Below are 19972 nucleotides of genomic sequence, written 5' to 3'. Positions count from 1 at the left end.
ACTTTCTGTGAGTCACAACGCACAATATTGTTGAGCAACTGTTTCTAAGTCTGCGCCTAAGTTTCCTAGCATAATTTATAGGCACGTCTCTGAGTTGCATAAGATTGATCTATTTTTTCTATAGAAGGATCCAAAAATCCAATGAAAACCTATGTATTTCATGAACGTAACCCTCCATTCATGGAGAACCGACTAAGTTCTATGCTCTGGTTGTTGGCTCTTTAATGTTATCTTCCTCATCCTAGCTCGAATGATGAGAGAGACAGTGAAAGAAAGCACCAGAGGAGTTATTTCATGAACCTAATATGTAAAGAAATAGGTAGGACTCCAGGGAGATTTCATTGTAAAATTACCAATGAGTACGAGGGCTAATTACAAATTTTCAATAAGAATTCCTCTAGTGAGTGGTTTGAGCATACGTACATGCTAGGGCCGGCAGGTCACAAACTACAAATGGTTTTAACTCCCATAAATCACTATAGTTCCATTACCTGTTTTCTGAACGCCTTAATTAGAAGTAGTTTCCTTGTTGCTCAGGTTTCGAACCAGTGCATTTGACATAGAAACTATCCTGTAAACCTACCTGATGCTTCATGACTTGGTGATCAGTCTTGAATCCCATTCAAATCCCCTCCTCATATCAGATAGAAATTTAGTTGGATATAATTCTTATAAGGCATAGAGTGAACCAGATCAAATCAGATACAAATAGAATCCAGGTGAGCAACATAAAAGCAAAGTGTAGATCTCATTTTGTGGAAAGAGCTGATGTTTAAACTTTGCAGTAAACTAGGAGAGAGTTGAGCACAACCAAGTTGGAGAAGATATTGAAAAGGAGCTCACCTGGGGAAGCAAGCTTTTGGACTGTAGAGTAATACTTGAAGAGCATCAAGAAACAATTTTGTATCATAACTATGGCATAAATATACATGTTTATGCTATTAACTCATTCACTAAGGCTTATACTTCGCTCTCATTCACTAGGAATACAGAAGCCACAGCACTTACTAGTAAATAAAGAAGTTGTTGGTATATATATCACCTAGCCTTTGTCCTAAGAATTTTGCCTCTAGAAGCTTTCTTCTCCATCTTTTCCCTCTTCTTCCTACTTTTATCATCCTCGACACCACCCTGCATGTTAGAAGAAAGATTGTCATTTATCTTACACAACAGGAAACAAATAGTTTCTCGAAGTACAATAGACAGTTGGGTTTACTCTATACCTCCGAACCATGTGGAAGGAACCCTTTCAATAGACCGGACACCTTGTACGCAGCAAATACTGGTATCTGAGAAGGAGAAAATACATTTTAACACAGACTCTAAGATGAGATAGGCATTCAAGCTTTCAGACGATGCATTTAGACCATGTATTCTTCCTACAAGTTGTGAGACGGAAAAGAAAAGAAAAAACAATATAACGTTGTTTTATTTTACAGTATAAGCCACTCGACATTACATGTACTGTTAATCAATTACATTATGATGCACCTATGGGAGGACACTGAAGGAAGAAGAAGAGTGCAAGAAATCTATTTCCAGTAGTTGGTTCCAATGAAAGAGCCATTGCGTCTTAAAAATCAAAAGCACGGGATCAAGTTTTGAAGTTTGCATGATATTTCAAATTAGCGAGAATTTGAAAATTCATTGGCACAAGTGAGGATGCAATGGCCATTTATGGATATTACAACTTTGTAAGAGCAGAAATTAGTGAAGCACTAGTGCTATACCCGCATGTTACTATGGGGAATTTCTTTGTTACATTTTCTTTTATATGAAAGATAAAGCCTGATTTAAATATAACTATTTATTAAAGAAGCTACATCAACTTTTTTGTTATATTCCTCTTATTAAAATGCTTTCTCGTAGTCATTACAACTTGAATTGCGCTTTAACTTTATAGACATATTGTTGAATTTTGATGTAACTTTGTTGAACATATTGTATACTAAAATCTAATTTAATAAAATTAGTCATATTAACTTTCATCCTATAAAATGTAATTGTACAAATAATCACGCAGTTTATATCACTCTGTTTGCATTCAATGGAAATAGAATTTGAAATAAAGTGCAAACCAAGAAAGTAAAAGGTTTAAAATTTGTATGGCTCTTTGTCGAATGGCTTGATAGGTTGGAAACTTGCACCCACAACTTAATTAGGGAACCTACACCAAATACAGATTTGCAAATAATAATTTCTCCTTTCAAAAAATAATTGGGTTATTTGCACCTCCCTCACCTCAGTTCTATATTATTAGTACATACATTCTCTGGTTCTATGATTGTACATCGCATAATTAGTTTTAAATTTCAGTATGAATCACATGATGATTGGTTTAATTCAAAATTTATCAAGAGGTACATTAATGCAAGATTCTCATACGAAATAACTTAAAGAAAAAGGAACTTAATCATATGAGACAGAAGACATATACGTTATTAGTGAAATAAAAATAAAAATGAAAACAATTTTTTTTGCATTTTCCCCCATGCTCATGAAGTCCCAATGGAGTTATTTTCTATTCTTGAATTGAAAACTGATTGTATACAATATTGTAGGTTGAAGATGATGATGGTGAATTTTTATAGTGCATTAGTAGAGAAAGGGGTTATACGTTGAAAATTTGAATGAGTTTGTGTGAGAATTAATTGTTAATGATGGGTTATAAAAGTATAATTTAATTCATGGGTTAAATTGTTTTGGGGTTATACATAATGAATAGTTTCTTTAATGGATTGTTTGCACTACAAAGGTAACTTTTCATATTACCAATATTATCATATTATTTATTTGAATTGTAAAAAAAAAATTAATATAAAAAACTCTAAGAAGTTGCCAAGTAGCAACTGTAGGGTCTTGTTTTAGTATATAGATAGATATGGATGCAAGACTATAAACATGATAGCAAACATAAAAGCTATATATTGGATTAGAAACCTTACCACCAAATAAGTCCACCAAAATTTTCCAGATATAATGGACATCACTTGTACAAAGCTCGTTATGTAGATCACATCATGCAAGTAGCTGCAAATAGAAATTATTCGTCAATTGGTAATTAGATAGGACTTTCCACTATGAGGGTGGAACAATATTGTAAGAAAAGATACGGATGGTTAAGGCTCCAAAAATGAATTGTGGTATGTTCCTTGTACATACATTGAAGTTATATTCCTTCTTGCTTGCTCGTCTTATGATTATTCAATTGTTAACAGGCATCTCTTTTCCTCTAAAAAGTAATTCTCAAAGCACCAGTATGATGAACACCCTAAATGCATAAAGGATCACAATTCTATAAGCACTATTATAATAAATACTCATACGCACCTATTTGCAGCCAAGGAATCATACTCCCTTTAAAAGAGGGAGTTGTGGCAAAAAAATTCATGGACTATATTACCCCTATTCTTTTTTGATATTATATTCTAATCATAAATTAACTAAATTAATTATCATTATTAATTAATCATATTACATGCCACTTTAATTTTGTCTAACTTGGCCCTAAAACTTCCAATGTTATTGTAAAACTCTCATATTAATTATTAATAATGCATAATACTATATTGATAGACAATTGTAAGTTAATAAATTATTTTGGAATGAGTATAAAATATAGAATTGTCCTAAAATTATATCGTGGCACTCACATAGAAAAATTATAAAGAGTATTCTTGCGTACATAAGTACAAACATGCAATTTTAGAAAATACTAGGATATCTAAGTGCATTAAGATATAAGTGGAGGTAAATGAATGTAACTTTCGTAAGTTGTAAGCTATTTATGTTTAATTAAGCCTATAAAGATTTGGAACATTTGTTAAACACAAGCAATAGTATGTGATCCCTTTGATAAATAATATACATCGTATAATATGAGGCAAGAGGTTTAGCTTATATTTATATAGTACAAAAGATGTGGAAAATTTTAAGCATCATATTTTGAATAAGCCTCAAGATTTTGAATTATAAATGAAATTATATACTTCACTTAGAATCATACTCCCTTTAAAAGAGGAAGTTGTAGAAAAAACTTTCTATAGACTATATTACCCTAATTTTTTAAATATTATATTTTAATCCTAACTAAACTAAATTAATTATTATTGTTAATTAATCATATTATATGTCACTTCAAGTTTGTCTAACTTGGTCCCTAAAACTTCTAATGTTATTGTAAAACTCTCATAATAATTATTAGTAATGTCTAATAGTATATTAAAGACAATTGCATGTTAATAAATTATTAATGGAAAGAATAGAAAATATAGAATTATCCTAAAATTATATCATTATATTCATATAGGAAAATTACAAATAGTATTCTTACATATAGAAGGCACAGACATGCAATTTTAAAAACATTAGGATATTTAAGTGCAGCAAGTTACAAGTGGAGGTATGTAATTGAAAGTTTTATAAACTGTAAGGTATTTAATTTAATTAAGCCAATAAAAATTTAAAACCTTTGTTAACCACAAGCAATAGTATGTGATCTCTTTGATAAATAATATTCATCGTATAATATGAGGCCAGCGGGTTAGTTTATATTTATATACTAGAGGAAATGTGGGGAAATTAAAGCATCATATTTTGAATAATCTTAAGATTTTGAATTATTTCTAAATTTGTATACTTTGCTTAGAAAACTTTAGAAGAGGCTTTCGAAGGACCACTACAAAGTGTTGGGCATCATATAAATGCTGGACAAATAAAATCCATGATATTTGATTGCAATAATAGGAGTTATGTAAAAAATATCTGGGTGTCATATGAGATAATGCTCATACATAATATAATATTTTAATCTATAATCTAAGATATTGATGAATTTTTAACATAAGAATTTGCGTCAAGATATATGCTTGAGATTTGGGAGAGCTAAGAGTTAAGAGATTTGGGATATGAATAGTGGCTTTTATGACTTGTGCTTTAGTTTTGGTTTCCAAACACGACCTAATACCAAGCCCACAATCAAATTGAAAATGACTCAATTTTGTTATACCATCCAATATTTTCGATAATGATCGATATATGAGAAAAAAAACCAAATAAAAAAAATAATATAAAACCATAAATATTATTAAGATAAAATATTTAACCTTTTATATCACAGTCGATAGTAGGGGTGGGCAAAAACCAAAAAAAAATCGGTTCAACCGAAAAAACCGTCCGAAAAACAGGCCGGTTAACCGAACCGGATTAAATGGATGAGAAGAAGGCTCTAAACCGCTCAAACCGGATTAAACCGGTCTAGATCCGGTTTGAACCCCTGAACCGCCCGAAAAAAACCGACCCGGATTTATATATATATATTATTTATATTTATTATTTTTAATATCTGTTACCTCCTGATTGGTCTCCACAACTCTTTAGTGTGCACCCTACCACACTGAATTGTCTAATATAAATAGTTAAAAATCCCTAACCCTACCTCTATTTCTCCCACAACATCATCGATCGATCTGCCTCTCCTTCTCAAAACCCTAACTCCATTCCCAGATTTCAAAACCAAAGACCTAATCCTCCAAATCTCAAATTCTCTTCCTCCGATTCTTTCCTCCAACTTCATTTCTTAAATTACATGGTGCTCACAGCTCATTTTATTGATGATTGGATTTTACACAAGAATCTTGAACTTTTGTGTGATACCAAACCATATGGAGAAGACTATTGGGCAGCTAGTTGAAACTTGTCTTATTAAGTGGGGAATAGGGAAAAAAATTTGTATTGTTGTTGATAATGTTTCTCCTAATCAAGTGGCTTTAGATTACATGAAAAAGAAGATAGGGAATTGGAATGAGCTAGTCCTAAAAGGGGAGTTTCCGCATATGAGGTGTTGCTGTCACAATCTTAACTTAGTGGTTAAGGATGGAATGGCAGAGCTGGAATCCTCGGTTGAGTCCATTAGAAATTGTGTGAAGTACATTAGATCAAGTCCTTCTAGGTTGGAGAAGTTTAGAAAGTGTGCAGCTCAAGAAAAAGTGGAGCACAAAGGTGGGAAAGTGCCTTTGGATGTTTGCACTAGGTGGAACTCTACATACTTAATGCTAGACATAGCCATTAAGTACCAAAAGGCATTTCTTAAGTACCAGAAGGCATTTCTTAGGTTGGAGGATGAGGATCCACAATTTGTTGCATACTTCAATGATAGAGCTGGACCTCTAATTGCAGAGGATTGGAACAAATCTGGAAGGCTGGTGAGGTTTTTGAAGATTTCCTATGAGGCAATCCTTGATTTCAGTGGGACACAAGTTGTGACTTAGAATCAGCCAATCCAATGGATGTGTACACTGATTGGAGAGATGAACAAGTGCATCGATAGTAAACTATTAAACTTCATCTCAAATTTACTTTTATCTTCTTTTTTTATGTCTTTAACAATTTAACAATTTTAACTAAATGCCTCTTATGCGTATTTTTGCAAGGTAATGATGTATTGATTGCCAAAATTGCCAAATCAATGAAGGAGAAATTCGACAAATATTGGGGGAAAGTTGAAAACATCAACAAAATTCTTCTCGTTGCGGTTGTTCTAGATCCAAGGTATTGCACTATTGAAGTTTTGATTGCTTCTTTTCTTATTGGCTTATGTGTTGTTTACTACTTTTCTTATTGCATCTGTTGGTAGTGTTATTCTGTTTACGTATTTTTATTATGTTTTGTTTTAAGGTACAAGTTTCTATACTTGGATTTCCTTTTCCCCAAATTGAAGATAGACAAGAAGCTGACGGAGGTGTTGGTGATTAATGTGAAGAGCACATTGCAGGAGCTCTTCAATGAGTATGCAGCTAATGATCCTGATGCTGCCCTTGCTTCTTATAATTCAACTCAGCCAATGTCAGCCTCAAGTGGAATAGTTGATGAGGAGGATAACCATTCTGTAACTGTGAATGAGTTTGTAAAGCTTCGACAGGAGAAAGATGTGATGGAGATAAAGACTGAGGTTGACAAGTATATGATGGAGGCATCTGAGGACCCTAGAAACCCTAACTTTCAACTGTTGGGTTGGTGGAAAGAGAATTCAGCTAGGTTCTCAATCTTGTCTCAAATTGCAATGGATGTTTTTGCAGTGCCTGCCTCAACAGTAGCATCTGAAAGTGCTTTTAGCCTTGGATCAAGGATTCTGGATCCATTTCGTGCAAGTCTAACCCCAAAAATGGTTGAGGCTTTGGTATGTACTAGTGACTGGTTGAGAGACACTAGCAAGCCAATGTTTAAGCCAGTGTTTATTGAGCCTATCAAGACTGAAATGGAGCAGTATTCTGAGTTGGAAAAGCTCACATCAGGTAGCTATTTTGTTTTGCTTTTGAATTTATATATCTCTGTTGTTTTGTAAGTATGGTTTTTAAAGATTGATATGGTTATTCTCTTGTTTTTATAGAATCTGTTGTCACAAATGCTTCAGCCTCATCATCAGACCATGTAGAATTTGCCAATATGGGGATTTGCTGCTGTCTGTTTAATGTTTATTTTAATTTCAATGTACTGAACTTAAGAACTTAAGTAGGTGTTCCTTTAATTATTTCTGGACTATTTGCATGGTTTGTAACTAAGTAACTCTTTAATGAGTTTATTACTGTGATATGGTATGTACTTGTTGATATGGTTTGCGCTCATTTCACTGATTTTAGTTTTGATTTGATGAATATAACTGAAACTTGCCCAGATTTTTTGTGAAATGGAGTTAATTCGGCCCAAATCCGAAACGGATCCGGCCCGATCCGAATTTCAGTTGGGCCGAATATTCGGATTAAGGGGGGAAAATATGAATCTGGATGAGAGTTTTGAGAATCCGAAAAATTCGGATTGGATGTGGATAGGGCTTAAAACCAGCCCGATCCGAATATGCCCAGCCCTAGTCGATAGAGCTCTATATCGGCCAATATTTCATATATTACCTATAAGAGCAATATTTAAAGGTAATTTAGATATCATTTCATTGATTTTAAATCTCCAATAATTCTACATTATTCCCTTAAAATTTTGAAATTACTTATAATTTAGGTACTAATATAGAATTATAAAATATTTGAGCTAAATTTAAAAGAATAGTTAATTCTTTGAAAACTCTCTCAAGTATGGGGAATGTCTCAAAAAACCACTCAACTAATTTAATTTGACAGCACCTCCTAACTATAGAGGTGTTGTAGATAACTCATTTTAACTTTGGTGCGATTTTAGAAAACACCCTTCGACTTGGCGTGTCTTATAAAAACTCTCCTGATCTTTTACACATCTCTTAACAAACTCCCTTAATGTAAAAGAGTTTAATAAGTGATTTTGTCAAAATGCCCTATTAAATAAAGCCATTTTAGTTAAAAAAAACTCTCAACCGATAATAAAAGAATTACGACCAATTTACAATTCTTTTTACCTCTAAATCTTCACTTTTTCTTTCATCTAGCAAAAAACCAAGCTAATTCTTTTATGGTTGAGGGATATTTTGGTTTTTCTAAGTTAAGTACTGATCACATAATGAATTCGACTCAATGATATCAGTTTTGAGAGGTAAATTGAGAAAATTTTATAGGGTTAAATCAAAAATTTTAAGTTGAGATAGATTAACTATAACACCCCAATTTTGACGAACAAACATTTACTCATTTCAAGTAGTTGAGGGGGGAGGATTTTTTAATATTTCCCCCATAGTTGAAGGAAAGTTTTCTAAAATTAACCCATAAACAAAGCACAATTTAAGACACATGTGACATTAATCTTATAAGAGTGGATTTTATAGCAAGTCTATCAATATCTCTGAAAATCTTTTGCAACAAAATTAGCAGAAAAAATTTTAATCTTTATTTAGAATGACTATGTGATCCTTATGTTCCCCCTATCTTTTATGATTTGTAATAAATTATTTAACAAAATAAACTAAGTTGTTCATTTTATATGTCTCACTTTTATGAAGCATATGGTTTGGATATGAGTGTTATTAGATTCTTTTAACTCTTTAGCTTAAAATTTTGGATATTATTCAATATTGGATAGATCTATATTGTTTTGTTAAAATACAATCCATATGTGTACAAAATATGTTTAAATCATTCTCAAATTGTATTTTATAGTTTTCTAAAATTAGAGAGTAATCGTTTTGACAAATTAATTAATTAGTTGAGAAGATGTAGGAAGATAATAATATCAGATTTTGGTATTAATCACATAATTTATATTTTCTTTCTTGATTAAATTTGCACATTCTAACTTTAAAATTTCTATAAAAAAGTTTTTGAATATCTATAATACTAGGTCGCCAGATAATAGAAAGTGGAAGTAGACAATAGGCGCAAGTGGTTTCTTTATAATTAAACAAAATCCTCTGACCAGATAAACCTATCATTTTAAGTTGATGAATTCAAGATTTATTTTTTCATTAATAATAATAGTTTTTTAGATATTGGTGCTTACATCATTAATATTTTAAATTAAAATTCCAAATCATTAAATTGCTCTTAGATTATTAATATTTTAAGACTTTAAACCTCACTAATTATGTGTAAGGTAAAGTGTTGAAACGAACAAGATTTTATATATTGAAATATCTGAAACTTTTTAATATATTATGATAATCATAAACTTTTTTGCAACTATGTTATAGTAAACACATAAACTAAAAATCAACAATTATAATATTTGACCACGTGCATTCCACTTAGTCTTAATTAAAAATATGAGAACACCAAGTATGATAAATACCAAAAAAATTGCATAACTCTCTTCAAATTTGGAAAAAAAAAAATACAATCAGGTAGAAACTAAATTATAAGTCATCGATAGCCACTTTGACAAAAATCACAATCATCAAGAAACTAAATTATAAGTCATTGATAGCCAATTTGACAAAAATCACAATCATCAAGCTGTGATTTCTGAACAAATTGTGCTTCTATTTGTGGGAACTCGATTATAGCAGATAATGCTATTATGCTGTTTAAAGTACCTTAAGTTCCTTAAGCCTGTCTAAAACCAAATAATTTATGTTCAATTGCCTGTTTTAGCACCTCGGAAATCCCTTAATATTTACACCGCCACCTGACAAAGTGAACCTTTAAGCTGTCTAAGCCAATCTAAGACCGCATAATTCATTTTCAGCTGCCCGTTTCCATCAGTTACCTGTTTCAGTACCTAGACAATCGCTTAGTATTTACACTGCCACCTAACCAAGTGCACAGGGCGGATCTCTGTAGTCTGGATGGTTAAGGGTAGCTGTGAATTATGAGCAAATTGTGCTTCTATCTGTGGGAACTCGACTATAGCAGACAATGCTACTATGCACTTAAACTACCTTAAGTTCCTTAAGTTTGTCTAAAACCACATAATTTATTTTCTATTGTCTGTTTTAGCACCTAGGGAGTCCCTTAATATTTACACTGCTACCTGACAAAGTGAACCATTAAGCTGTCTAAGCCAATCCAAAACCACATAATTCATTTTCAGTTGCCTCTTTCTTTCAGCTACCTGTTTCAGTACCTAGACAGTCGCTTAGTATTTTACACTGCCACCCAACCAAGTGCACAGGGCAGATCTCTATAGTCTGGATGGTTAAGAGTAGATGGCCACCCTGCAGCCCCTAGCCTGCTTCTGTCAGGTCTTAATATGCTTCCTTTTATTTTTATGAAATATTTCACGTACATTAATGCCTTCATACTACCGAGGTTTACACAATAAGTCCTGGAAACCATATAATACAGCCCCACAAAATACATTGACACCCTCTAGCAAGGAGTAAAGTGTATTTGTCACTCTATTCTACAAGCAGTAAAGTAGTTATAACTGATTCGTGAAGGTTGTTTGTTGTTCCCTATGATGTAGTATGGCTCGACTCTCCCTACAGACCTCATACTTGCTAAAATCTAAATTATACAAGTATAGACAATACCTTTTAGGGAACAAGTGAAGGTACTTCTTAGATGTAAAAACAGCTGATCACGACTTATATACAAAAAGAACAAAAATAATGAAACTACATTAAAAAATGGGCAAAATCATTCTTTAAGGTTCTTCAGATAAAGGACCACATAAGCTATGTAACACATTTTTCATAACAAATATAGTCATTGAAGCCTCTGTTTTATATTCAAGAATTCAGTCAGCAAAGGCAGAAGGCATACCCACAAATTCCATCTGTGGTCATATCAAACCCACCATCTAAAAGTTCTCCGTTATCAGAGTATGCTGGCTTTGCCATATTGGCAAGTTGCTGATAAGAAATACCATAGGCAGCAGATGTCACAAGGAGACCAACCCAATGCTTCCATGTGAAGGAAGAGTGAAAGAAAAGCATTCTGATCAAGACATAAATGACCTGCAGATATATCAGTTAGGCACATATGAAGTACAAAACCTTTAGAAAAGAAGAATAAAGGACTTCTAATTTGGCCTGGTAGAATTTCAAGTGCATGATCAAGAGAGTAATCGATCAGTAAACCGGCATGGTTCGTCACTCAAATCATTTTATAGTATAAATAAACATCAATTCTGTTTAGCCAAATAATTTGCACGGGTTACTTGGAACTCATGAATATCAAATTTTTATACCAGATACATAGAGAGAAAACCTAAATGCGTGAATCAAGACCAACACTGTTGCTTAAGTTATGAGATTCTGAGACATGGCATGGAGGCATGCTAGACAACTATAGCCATTTCAAGTATTCAATGAAACTTCATAGGCACATTGATAGAGATCAGATTAATTTAGATAGATTTGAATTTTAATTTAGTTGTTTGCTTTTTGAATTCTGCTAGGACAGAGGTAATTTGGATTTTAAATTGTATTAGGATTAAATTATTTGATTATCAGATTGTAGTTTGAAGCATAAAGTTATATTAGAGATAGGATCACAACTCTATAAAAAGTAGTAGTGAACTTCATTGAAAGCAGAGATGACTTAGTAAAATTAAAGCTAGAGAAAAATGGAGACTGGAGAGCTTCCTCATAGGTGCCCATGTGTGATTCTGACCATTTAAGATTAAGTGCATATAAGACTACTGTTTGCGTCAAAAGTTGGTTTTGTCATGGAATTCATTATATCTTCAGTCGATTACAATAAATTCAAAAGAAATAGCCTTTTTATAAGACTTCTTTTACACAACAAAATAAAAATTACAACTCTTGGGAAACAAACGCAGAATCGTTGTTTGGATCACTGCTTGCGTGGGATCTTTGCCTGTGCCGGAGGTGCGTTAGCCCGTGGACCACCAAATCACAGATTCTGATCGAATCGTGAGGGGTTTATGATTCTGACTTCGTTTATCGAAGTGAGAACTTGAAACGATATCTTATCAAGGTAAGATAGTCGTTCTTCTTGAAATCAAGTCAAAGCCTGAATATCAAGGAGTTGCCAGAAACTCAAGAACTCTGCTCTCTCTCTGCTCTGGATTGCTCTGAAATGCTCAAAATGATCAGCCCCCCTGAAAAATGGCCTTCGAGGGGTATTTATAGCTCCTATGAACAGTTGGCGAAAACAGGCTCGGAATCGGAGAGGAAGAATTTTATATTCTATCTCCTGGTCTCTTGTTTGTTGGTAGAGATAAACTCGGAATCGGAGAGGAAGAATTTTATATTCTATCTCCTGGTCTCTTGTTTGTTGGTAGAGATGAACCCGGAATCGGAGAGGAAGAATTTTATATTCTATCTCCTGGTCTCTTGTTTGTTGGTAGAGATGAACCCGATGATGGAGAGGAAGAATTTTATATTCTATCTCCTGGTCTCTTGTTTGTTGGTAGAGATGAACCCGATGATGGAGAGGAAGAATTTTATATTCTATCTCCTGGTCTCTTGTTTGTTGGTAGAGATGAACCCGATAATGGAGAGGAAGAATTTTATATTCTGTCTCCTGGTCTCTTGTTTGTTGGTAGAGATGAACCCGATGATGGAGAGGAAGAATTTTATATTCTATCTCCTGGTCTCTTGTTTGTTGGTAGAGATGAACCCGATGATGGAGAGGAAGAATTTTATATTCTATCTCCTGGTCTCTTGTTTGTTGGTAGAGATGAACCCGATGATGGAGAGGAAGAATTTTATATTCTATCTCCTGGTCTCTTGTTTGTTGGTAGAGATGAACCCGATGATGGAGAGGAAGAATTTTATATTCTATCTCCTGGTCTCTTGTTTGTTGGTAGAGATGAACCCGATGATGGAGAGGAAGAATTTTATATTCTATCTCCTGGTCTCTTGTTTGTTGGTAGAGATGAACCCGATGATGGAGAGGAAGAATTTTATATTCTATCTCCTGGTCTCTTGTTTGTTGGTAGAGATAAACCCAGAATCGGAGAGAAAGAATTTTATATTCTATCTCCTGGAGTAAAGAAACTCAAAGTGGGATCTCCACTTAGAGAATCTGGATTGGTTTGAATAATCCTAACTGTCATAAGGTTTGATTACTCAATTCAAAAGTGGACCCTTCGTTCGCAAAAAATGAATCGAAAGGAGATTTTGGTTGTGGTCCTAACTGTAGTAAGGTTTGACCAAGTTGGAGTTTTGAGACGATCCTAACTGTTTAAAGGTTTGATCGTTCAATTTGTGGACCTCTCGTTCATGGAACGAATCGAGAGGGGATTTTGGCTTTGGTCCTAACTGTTTAAAGGTTTGACCAAGATGGGAATTTGAGACGATCCTAACTGTTTAAAGGTTTGATCGTTCAATTTGTGGACCTCTCGTTCATGGAACGAATCGAGAGGGGATTTTGGCTTTGGTCCTAACTGTTTAAAGGTTTGACCAAGATGGGAATTTGAGACGATCCTAACTGTTTAAAGGTTTGATCGTTCAATTTGTGGACCTCTCGTTCATGGAACGAATCGAGAGGGGATTTTGGCTTTGGTCCTAACTGTTTAAAGGTTTGACCAAGATGGGAATTTGAGACGATCCTAACTGTTTAAAGGTTTGATCGTTCAATTTGTGGACCTCTCGTTCATGGAACGAATCGAGAGGGGATTTTGGCTTTGGTCCTAACTGTTTAAAGGTTTGACCAAGATGGGAATTTGAGACGATCCTAACTGTTTAAAGGTTTGATCATTCAATTTGTGGACCTCTCGTTCATGGAACGAATCGAGAGGAGATTTTGGCTTTGGTCCTAACTGTTTAAAGGTTTGACCAAATGAGGGTTTGAGAAGGAAGATTGATCCAACGAAGTGATCGAATCTTATCTCAGCAAAAGAATATTCGTAAATCACCGTGGAGATGTAGTGTTTAACACTTTATTTGTAATGATCGGGTTATTCCTAAGAAAATTACATATAGCATTCTTTTGGGAACTTCCGTTATATGAACCATCCACCCCCAGCTTTTTCTTGCGAAACTGAGTTTATCATTATGTTTAGCTATTTGATCGGGTTATCCTTAAAAGTACCATGCATGGCATTCTCCAGGAACTTCCCGTGAAAGAAAGGAAATAGTTTAGACTCATATACCTGTTGGAGTATTAAGGAGCAGTTTATACTCGTATACTTTTCGGAGTGAGATGGAGAAATAGTTTATACTCGTATACTCATCGGAGTCAGGGAAAACAGTTTATACTCGTGTACCCAATGGAGTTGTTTTGGTCGTCTTTACTCGACTTCTTTCGTCGTTATGACGCCGGAGTCAATTAGGGCTTGGATCTTGTTTTTGAGTCCAAAGCAAATCTCGGTGGGATGAAGAACCCTTCTGTGACACGCACAATAGTTTGGATCCGTAATCCTCTTAGCTCCATCCTGATCTTTAATATGTGGTAGCTCAATTTTGTCATTAGCGAGGAGGTATTCCAATATGGCTGGAGCTTCATCATCTTCGAAAGAATACTCCTTTTGGAACCTCGGATCGAGAGTTGCGTTCACAGGAATTGTGGATGCCGTCGGTTGACCTCTCTCAACTTTCTTTCTTTTAAGAAAGTGTTCAGCTTGTTCGCCACGTAATTTCAACTCTTTCCAAGTTTTGGATGGCACGACCCCCAGAGCTTCCAAGACATCGATGGAGAGGTTATTGTGGCATGTTTGCAGGATGAACTCCTCTGTAATAGGATCTTTGCAATTTATTGCCTTGTCACGGAAGCGCTTGACAAAATTATCAATAGACTCTCCGTCTTTTTGCTTCTCATCCAAAAGGGTTCCGATTGACACTTCGGTGTCATCATCGAAGAAATTGCTGAGGAACAAACTTTCCATGTCATCCCAACAATTGATGCTCCCTGGCTTGAGCCGTCGGTACCAATCGAAGGCGGGCCCGCGAAGGGTGCCAACGAATGACCGGACCATTAAAGCCTCGTTTCCAGAGATCATGCCCAAATGAGACTTGAAATAAATCAAGTGTTGAATCGGCGAACTCTTCCCTTCAAACGGTGTGAAGTTAATCAGATTGAATTTGGTCGGGTATGGTATTGAATCCCATTCCCTCGGATAAGGACATGGAATACCCGTCTTCTTAACTTCTTGAGCCGTCATCAAAGCATTGATTTTGTCTTCAAGTTTTTGCATTTTCCCGTCATCGTCTTCATTTCTTTCTGAATGATGTCGAGTAAAGATAATTGGACCACCCCCAGTGAGAGGTGCTATTGAACCACCCCCAATATCGTTATTGGGAGGATCTGTTGAACCACCCCCAGTGTTATTGTCATTGGGAGGTGTATCAGCTATAATAACTTTATCCACTTCTGGATCACTGTCATCCACAACTTTCTGAGTGTGACGGCTGGATTCAGTTCTTTGACTGGACTTAGGGGGTTGAGGCCGCTGAGCTAGCAATTCTCTCATTTGTTGGATAGCTAACTCCGTTTCTGTCTTGACTTCAGCTCTAATTTCTTCACGTTGTTTGGCTAGAGCTTCTTGAAGTATTTGAGCAAATTGATCAGAGGTGATCGTGAGTACTTCTCTGGTTTGTCCTGTGCTAGACATTGTATCATCAGAAGCGATTGCAGAATAAGTGTCCGAGAATTCATCCTCCGAGGACATTCCTTCTTGCATTCTCTTGTAATTTCTGCGTCTGATGGCTCCTAATTGGAGTCGAGACATCCTTAGAGAATTCTTGGATTGACTCTTCCTCTCGGGAAAAAGTCAGGATTTGAGTCACTTGAATGCCGCTTAGACTTTCTTTTATCAGCCACGTTGATGGTGACTTCAAGGAATTCATCATCTTGGATAGCTGATCTTATAAGTCGTGCACAGGAACAATGAGAGCGAATAATTCCTTTTTGAAATTTATTCACACCCCCAACTTGATAATACGATTCATCGGTATGATTGCCAAAAAATCGTATCGTTTGTTGGCATGACTTCTCAGGTATGACGATGTCTTTTGGTGAATGCGTCTTCTTCTGAGGGTGTAAAACCTTGTTGGCATTCTCAGGACAATTTATTGTTGCCTTTAAACGATCCAAGGTTATATCGGGGGTCGCACGTTTAGAACCACCCCCTTGTGGGTATGGAGTCTTAACGGGCTCCGAATGCTGATTTTGCACAACTCCAGTTTTTGGAATCATGCTGATTTTGCACAACTCCAGACTTTAGAATCCAAACTTGGCAGAGTTTCGGTGGTTCTTTGGTCACCGTTTCCTTCTTCCTTTCTCGTCTTTGTTGCAGAGTTTCGGTGGTTCTTTGGTCACCGTTTCCTTCTTCCTTTCTCGTCTTTGTTGTAAGAGAGTACGGACATGAGCAGCGTTTGCACGATGTTTTTGTATGCATTCTTTAAGGGTCGAACGAGTCCTTCTGACAGTAGTCCACTCCTCCGTCATGAGTTTAGCAGAGACATAAATGATTGGTTGTTGAGACAACTGAACCACTCGATGCTTCCTCGACTCTAAGTCCGCATGATAACGAACCCCGTCGGTTTGTTCCAACGCTTTAGTCATTTGGCGAGCGCGGCGCTGACGTTGTCTCTGACGAGCTCTCTTCGTCAATGCTGATGGGCTTTGATTCGATGACTCTTTAACTAGATAAGAGTCATTGTGAGCAGAGGTGATGCGAGTAAAATCCTCAGCAACAATCAGGCGAGAGTTTTCATTTTGTGTCTTCTTTGGCATGGAAGTCTTCTTCAGTGGTGAGATCCTCTTGTACTTGCGAGACAATGAAGATCTTGAAGAGGATGATAAGAGATATTCCTCAAACTTGGTTTGGTCGAATTCGTATTCGACCATGGATTCAACTGGAATCTTGATGATTGGCTGCGACACGACGGTCTCGGCAGCGAGACCGTTGGCTCCCACTGTGTTCGCCAGCTTGTTTGCGTCAAAAGTTGGTTTTGCTGTGGAATTCATTATATCTTCGTTCGATTACAATAAATTCAAAGAAATAGCCTTTTTATAAGACCTCTTTTACACAACAAAATAAAAAATTAGAACTCTTGGGAAACAAACGCAGGATCGTTGTTTGGATCGCTGCTTGCGTGGGATCTTTGCCTGTGCCGGGAGCGCTTTGACTCGTGGACCACCAAATCACAGATTCTGATCGAATCGTGAGGGGTTTATGATTCTGACTTCGTTTATCGAAGTGAGAACTTGAAACGATATCTTATCAAGGTAAGATAGTCGTTCTTCTTGAAATCAAGTCAAAGCCTGAATATCAAGGAGTTGCCAGAAGCTCAAGAACTCTGCTCTCTCTCTGCTCTGGATTGCTCTGAAATGCTCAAAATGATCAGCCCCCCTGAAAAATGGCCTTCGGGGGGTATTTATAGCCCCTATGAACAGTTGGCGGAAAACAGGCTCGCGAGACAGCTTTTGCTGTCTCGGCTGTCGAGACAGTATTTGCTGTCTCGGCGGGCGAGACAGTGTTTGCTGTCTCGGCCCGTGAGACAGATGGCCTTCGGGGGATATTTATAACCTCCAAGAACAGTTGGCGAAAACAGACTCGCGAGACAGCATTTGCTGTCTCGGCTGTCGAGACAGTGTTTGCTGTCTCGGCGGGCGAGACAGTGTTTGCTGTCTCGGCCCGCGAGATAGTAAACGCTATCTCGGAAACAGTAACCGTCAGGCAGTTTTCGCTGTAACTGCCTTCCCACGTTTCAAACTCCGTTATTTTGGCAGTTATCCACGTGATTCTCGCCCACGACGTTTCCCACGTTCTTGAACAGTTAGTGGCCACGTGTAGGGCAGTTACAAAGGCAGTTTTGACCATCTGAGAGCTGTCTCACATGCGAGACAGTAAATTCTGTCTCGCATGGTGAGACAGTAAAGACTGTCTCGCTGCGAGACAGTAAAGACTGTCTCGCTGCGATTCAAAATCAATCTAAGAGCATCCATCCCTTTTAAGATTCTGACATGGTCTCTACTCAAATACGTCTCATCATCTTCTCACGTGAACCGAAGCTCCACAACTCTTGCGACTTTGAACCCAAACACCACCTGATCCTCACCGAACTCCCACGTCCTGAGCACAATCTGCGATTCTGATACAATTCTCATCCGTGAAAATACTTGACTCCGCCCTCAACCCCTTAAACCAGCAACTATGACGTTGGTTCCTCCACCGGCTCACCGTTGATCCTTACAGTCAAGAACCACCCTCGCTTCAGTTGTGATTGGAGTTTTGCCTTATCTTTACCACCTTGTCTTGTCCATCAACTTTGTCTCAAGACGATTCTGCCTCTGATCTTCTCCCACCTTCATCCTTATATTTTGATTTTTCTGTCCTCCGCTCGACTTTGCCCTATCATAATGCCGATCTCACCGAATTCATCAGTGCTGACCACCACCTCGTTAGTCCCCCGCTACAACCACCTTCATCCAATCCCAATCTCCTTAGTCCATCCACAAACCCCAAAGCGCCGATTCCTCCACATTCCACAACCAACATGAAGTTTTCTTCTCCGGACCTCCTGCCAACCCAAGCTTCCTTCATGGACCTTTGCGATCAATGACTAGAGATAGATCTAATACAAATCACAACATCATCCTGTGGTTAAATCAATTGCGCTGGTCAAAGGTTTGCGTTTGGTAAAGAACCTCAACCTTGAAGGTCATTTGCATGCTCTAACTCACATCAATTCAAGAAGTCTTACTACCCATTACAGATTCTGCAAATTTTGGGTGACTTCTCACGTGCTACAGGTCTAAGTCAATCTTTCCCATCACCATTATAGCTTTCGTTACCGTTTTGATTATTAGTTTAGATTTACAATTTCGATCTTTTTTTTTTTTTGTTATTCTATGTTTGCTTGCATTTGCATGTCATTCAGGTTAGTTGTTTAGAACCCTATAAAATCATGTTGTGTAACATATGACAAGCATTTTCAGCATATCATTCAGATTAGTCGTTTTAGATAAGTTTGCTACCTCAATTTCATTCTTCTTCTGTTCAATCGATTTCTTGCCATTTCCGAACAATTTATCTCCACAATTTCTTAGCACAAATCCTAGACCGAATGAAACCCTAAATGGCAAATAAAACCAAATAGAGTCATCCTAAACTTAAAAAGAGGAAATTTAGGGCAATTTCTCATGTTTTCATCCACTGATCCACATAGATCTCTATTTAGTGAATAAATCTAATGCAACTGAACTGAAATCGAACAGATCGAGAAATTAAATCCGAGAAAATAGCAAGCTAGGGTTTCGAAGACACTAACGTTGCAGGCGATGATGAGGCGAAGGAGATTGGCCATGTGCTTCTTGTTCTCCTCCTTCCTCTTCTTCGCTCCTTGATTCGCCATTGACCCTCCTCTCTGTCTCTCTCTCTCTCTCGCTCGCTCGCTCTGGTCGAGCTTCTTACTGTAGTGTAACTGCGATTACCAGATACGTACGGTGCTTGGGGGCCCGGCCCATTAGGATCCAGTTATGTTATGTTATGGGCTACGCTGTACGGAGAGTACTTGACAGAATAATGGCCAGCCCAATTGCTTCTGCTTTTTGACAGGTCAGCATAAACCAACCTCTTTAATGTTATGACCTATTTGGTTTTTTTAAGAAATTGTTTTTGATGTCCTAGCTTCAAAAAAAAGTCAAAACTTATGATCTTGCATAGATGACCCTTAAATCGTGGGTATTTGCAAAACCACTCT

The 19972-nt window shown here is 36.5% G+C and overlaps 1 protein-coding gene across 1 annotated transcript; it reads right to left on the bottom strand.

Moving 5' to 3' along the window:
• Positions 826–19702, bottom strand: LOC109819596 (transmembrane protein 208 homolog). Its single transcript, XM_020385378.1, has 5 exons — positions 19541–19702; positions 11118–11311; positions 2946–3030; positions 1224–1289; positions 826–1131 (listed from the first exon to the last, which is right to left on the bottom strand). Exons 1-5 carry the CDS (start codon positions 19622–19624, stop codon positions 1039–1041), a joined length of 522 nt encoding a protein of 173 aa, XP_020240967.1. The 5' UTR covers positions 19625–19702; the 3' UTR covers positions 826–1038.

Source organism: Asparagus officinalis, chromosome 1 (assembly GCF_001876935.1).
Source record: "Asparagus officinalis chromosome 1, Aspof.V1, whole genome shotgun sequence".
Classification (NCBI taxonomy): domain Eukaryota; kingdom Viridiplantae; phylum Streptophyta; class Magnoliopsida; order Asparagales; family Asparagaceae; genus Asparagus; species Asparagus officinalis.
This window is presented reverse-complemented; position numbering and strand designations above follow the sequence as displayed.

Bases quoted from the DNA above. Each gene is read 5' to 3' on its own strand.
- LOC109819596 (XM_020385378.1), bottom strand. From the start codon at position 19,624: ATGGCGAATCAAGGAGCGAAGAAGAGGAAGGAGGAGAACAAGAAGCAC. The intron at 11,312-19,540 runs GTTAGTGTCTTC...ATATATCTGCAG, and splicing joins GCCTCATCATCGCCTGCAAC to GTCATTTATGTCTTGATCAG. The intron at 1,132-1,223 runs GTATAGAGTAAA...TCTAACATGCAG, and splicing joins TCCTTCCACATGGTTCGGAG to GGTGGTGTCGAGGATGATAA.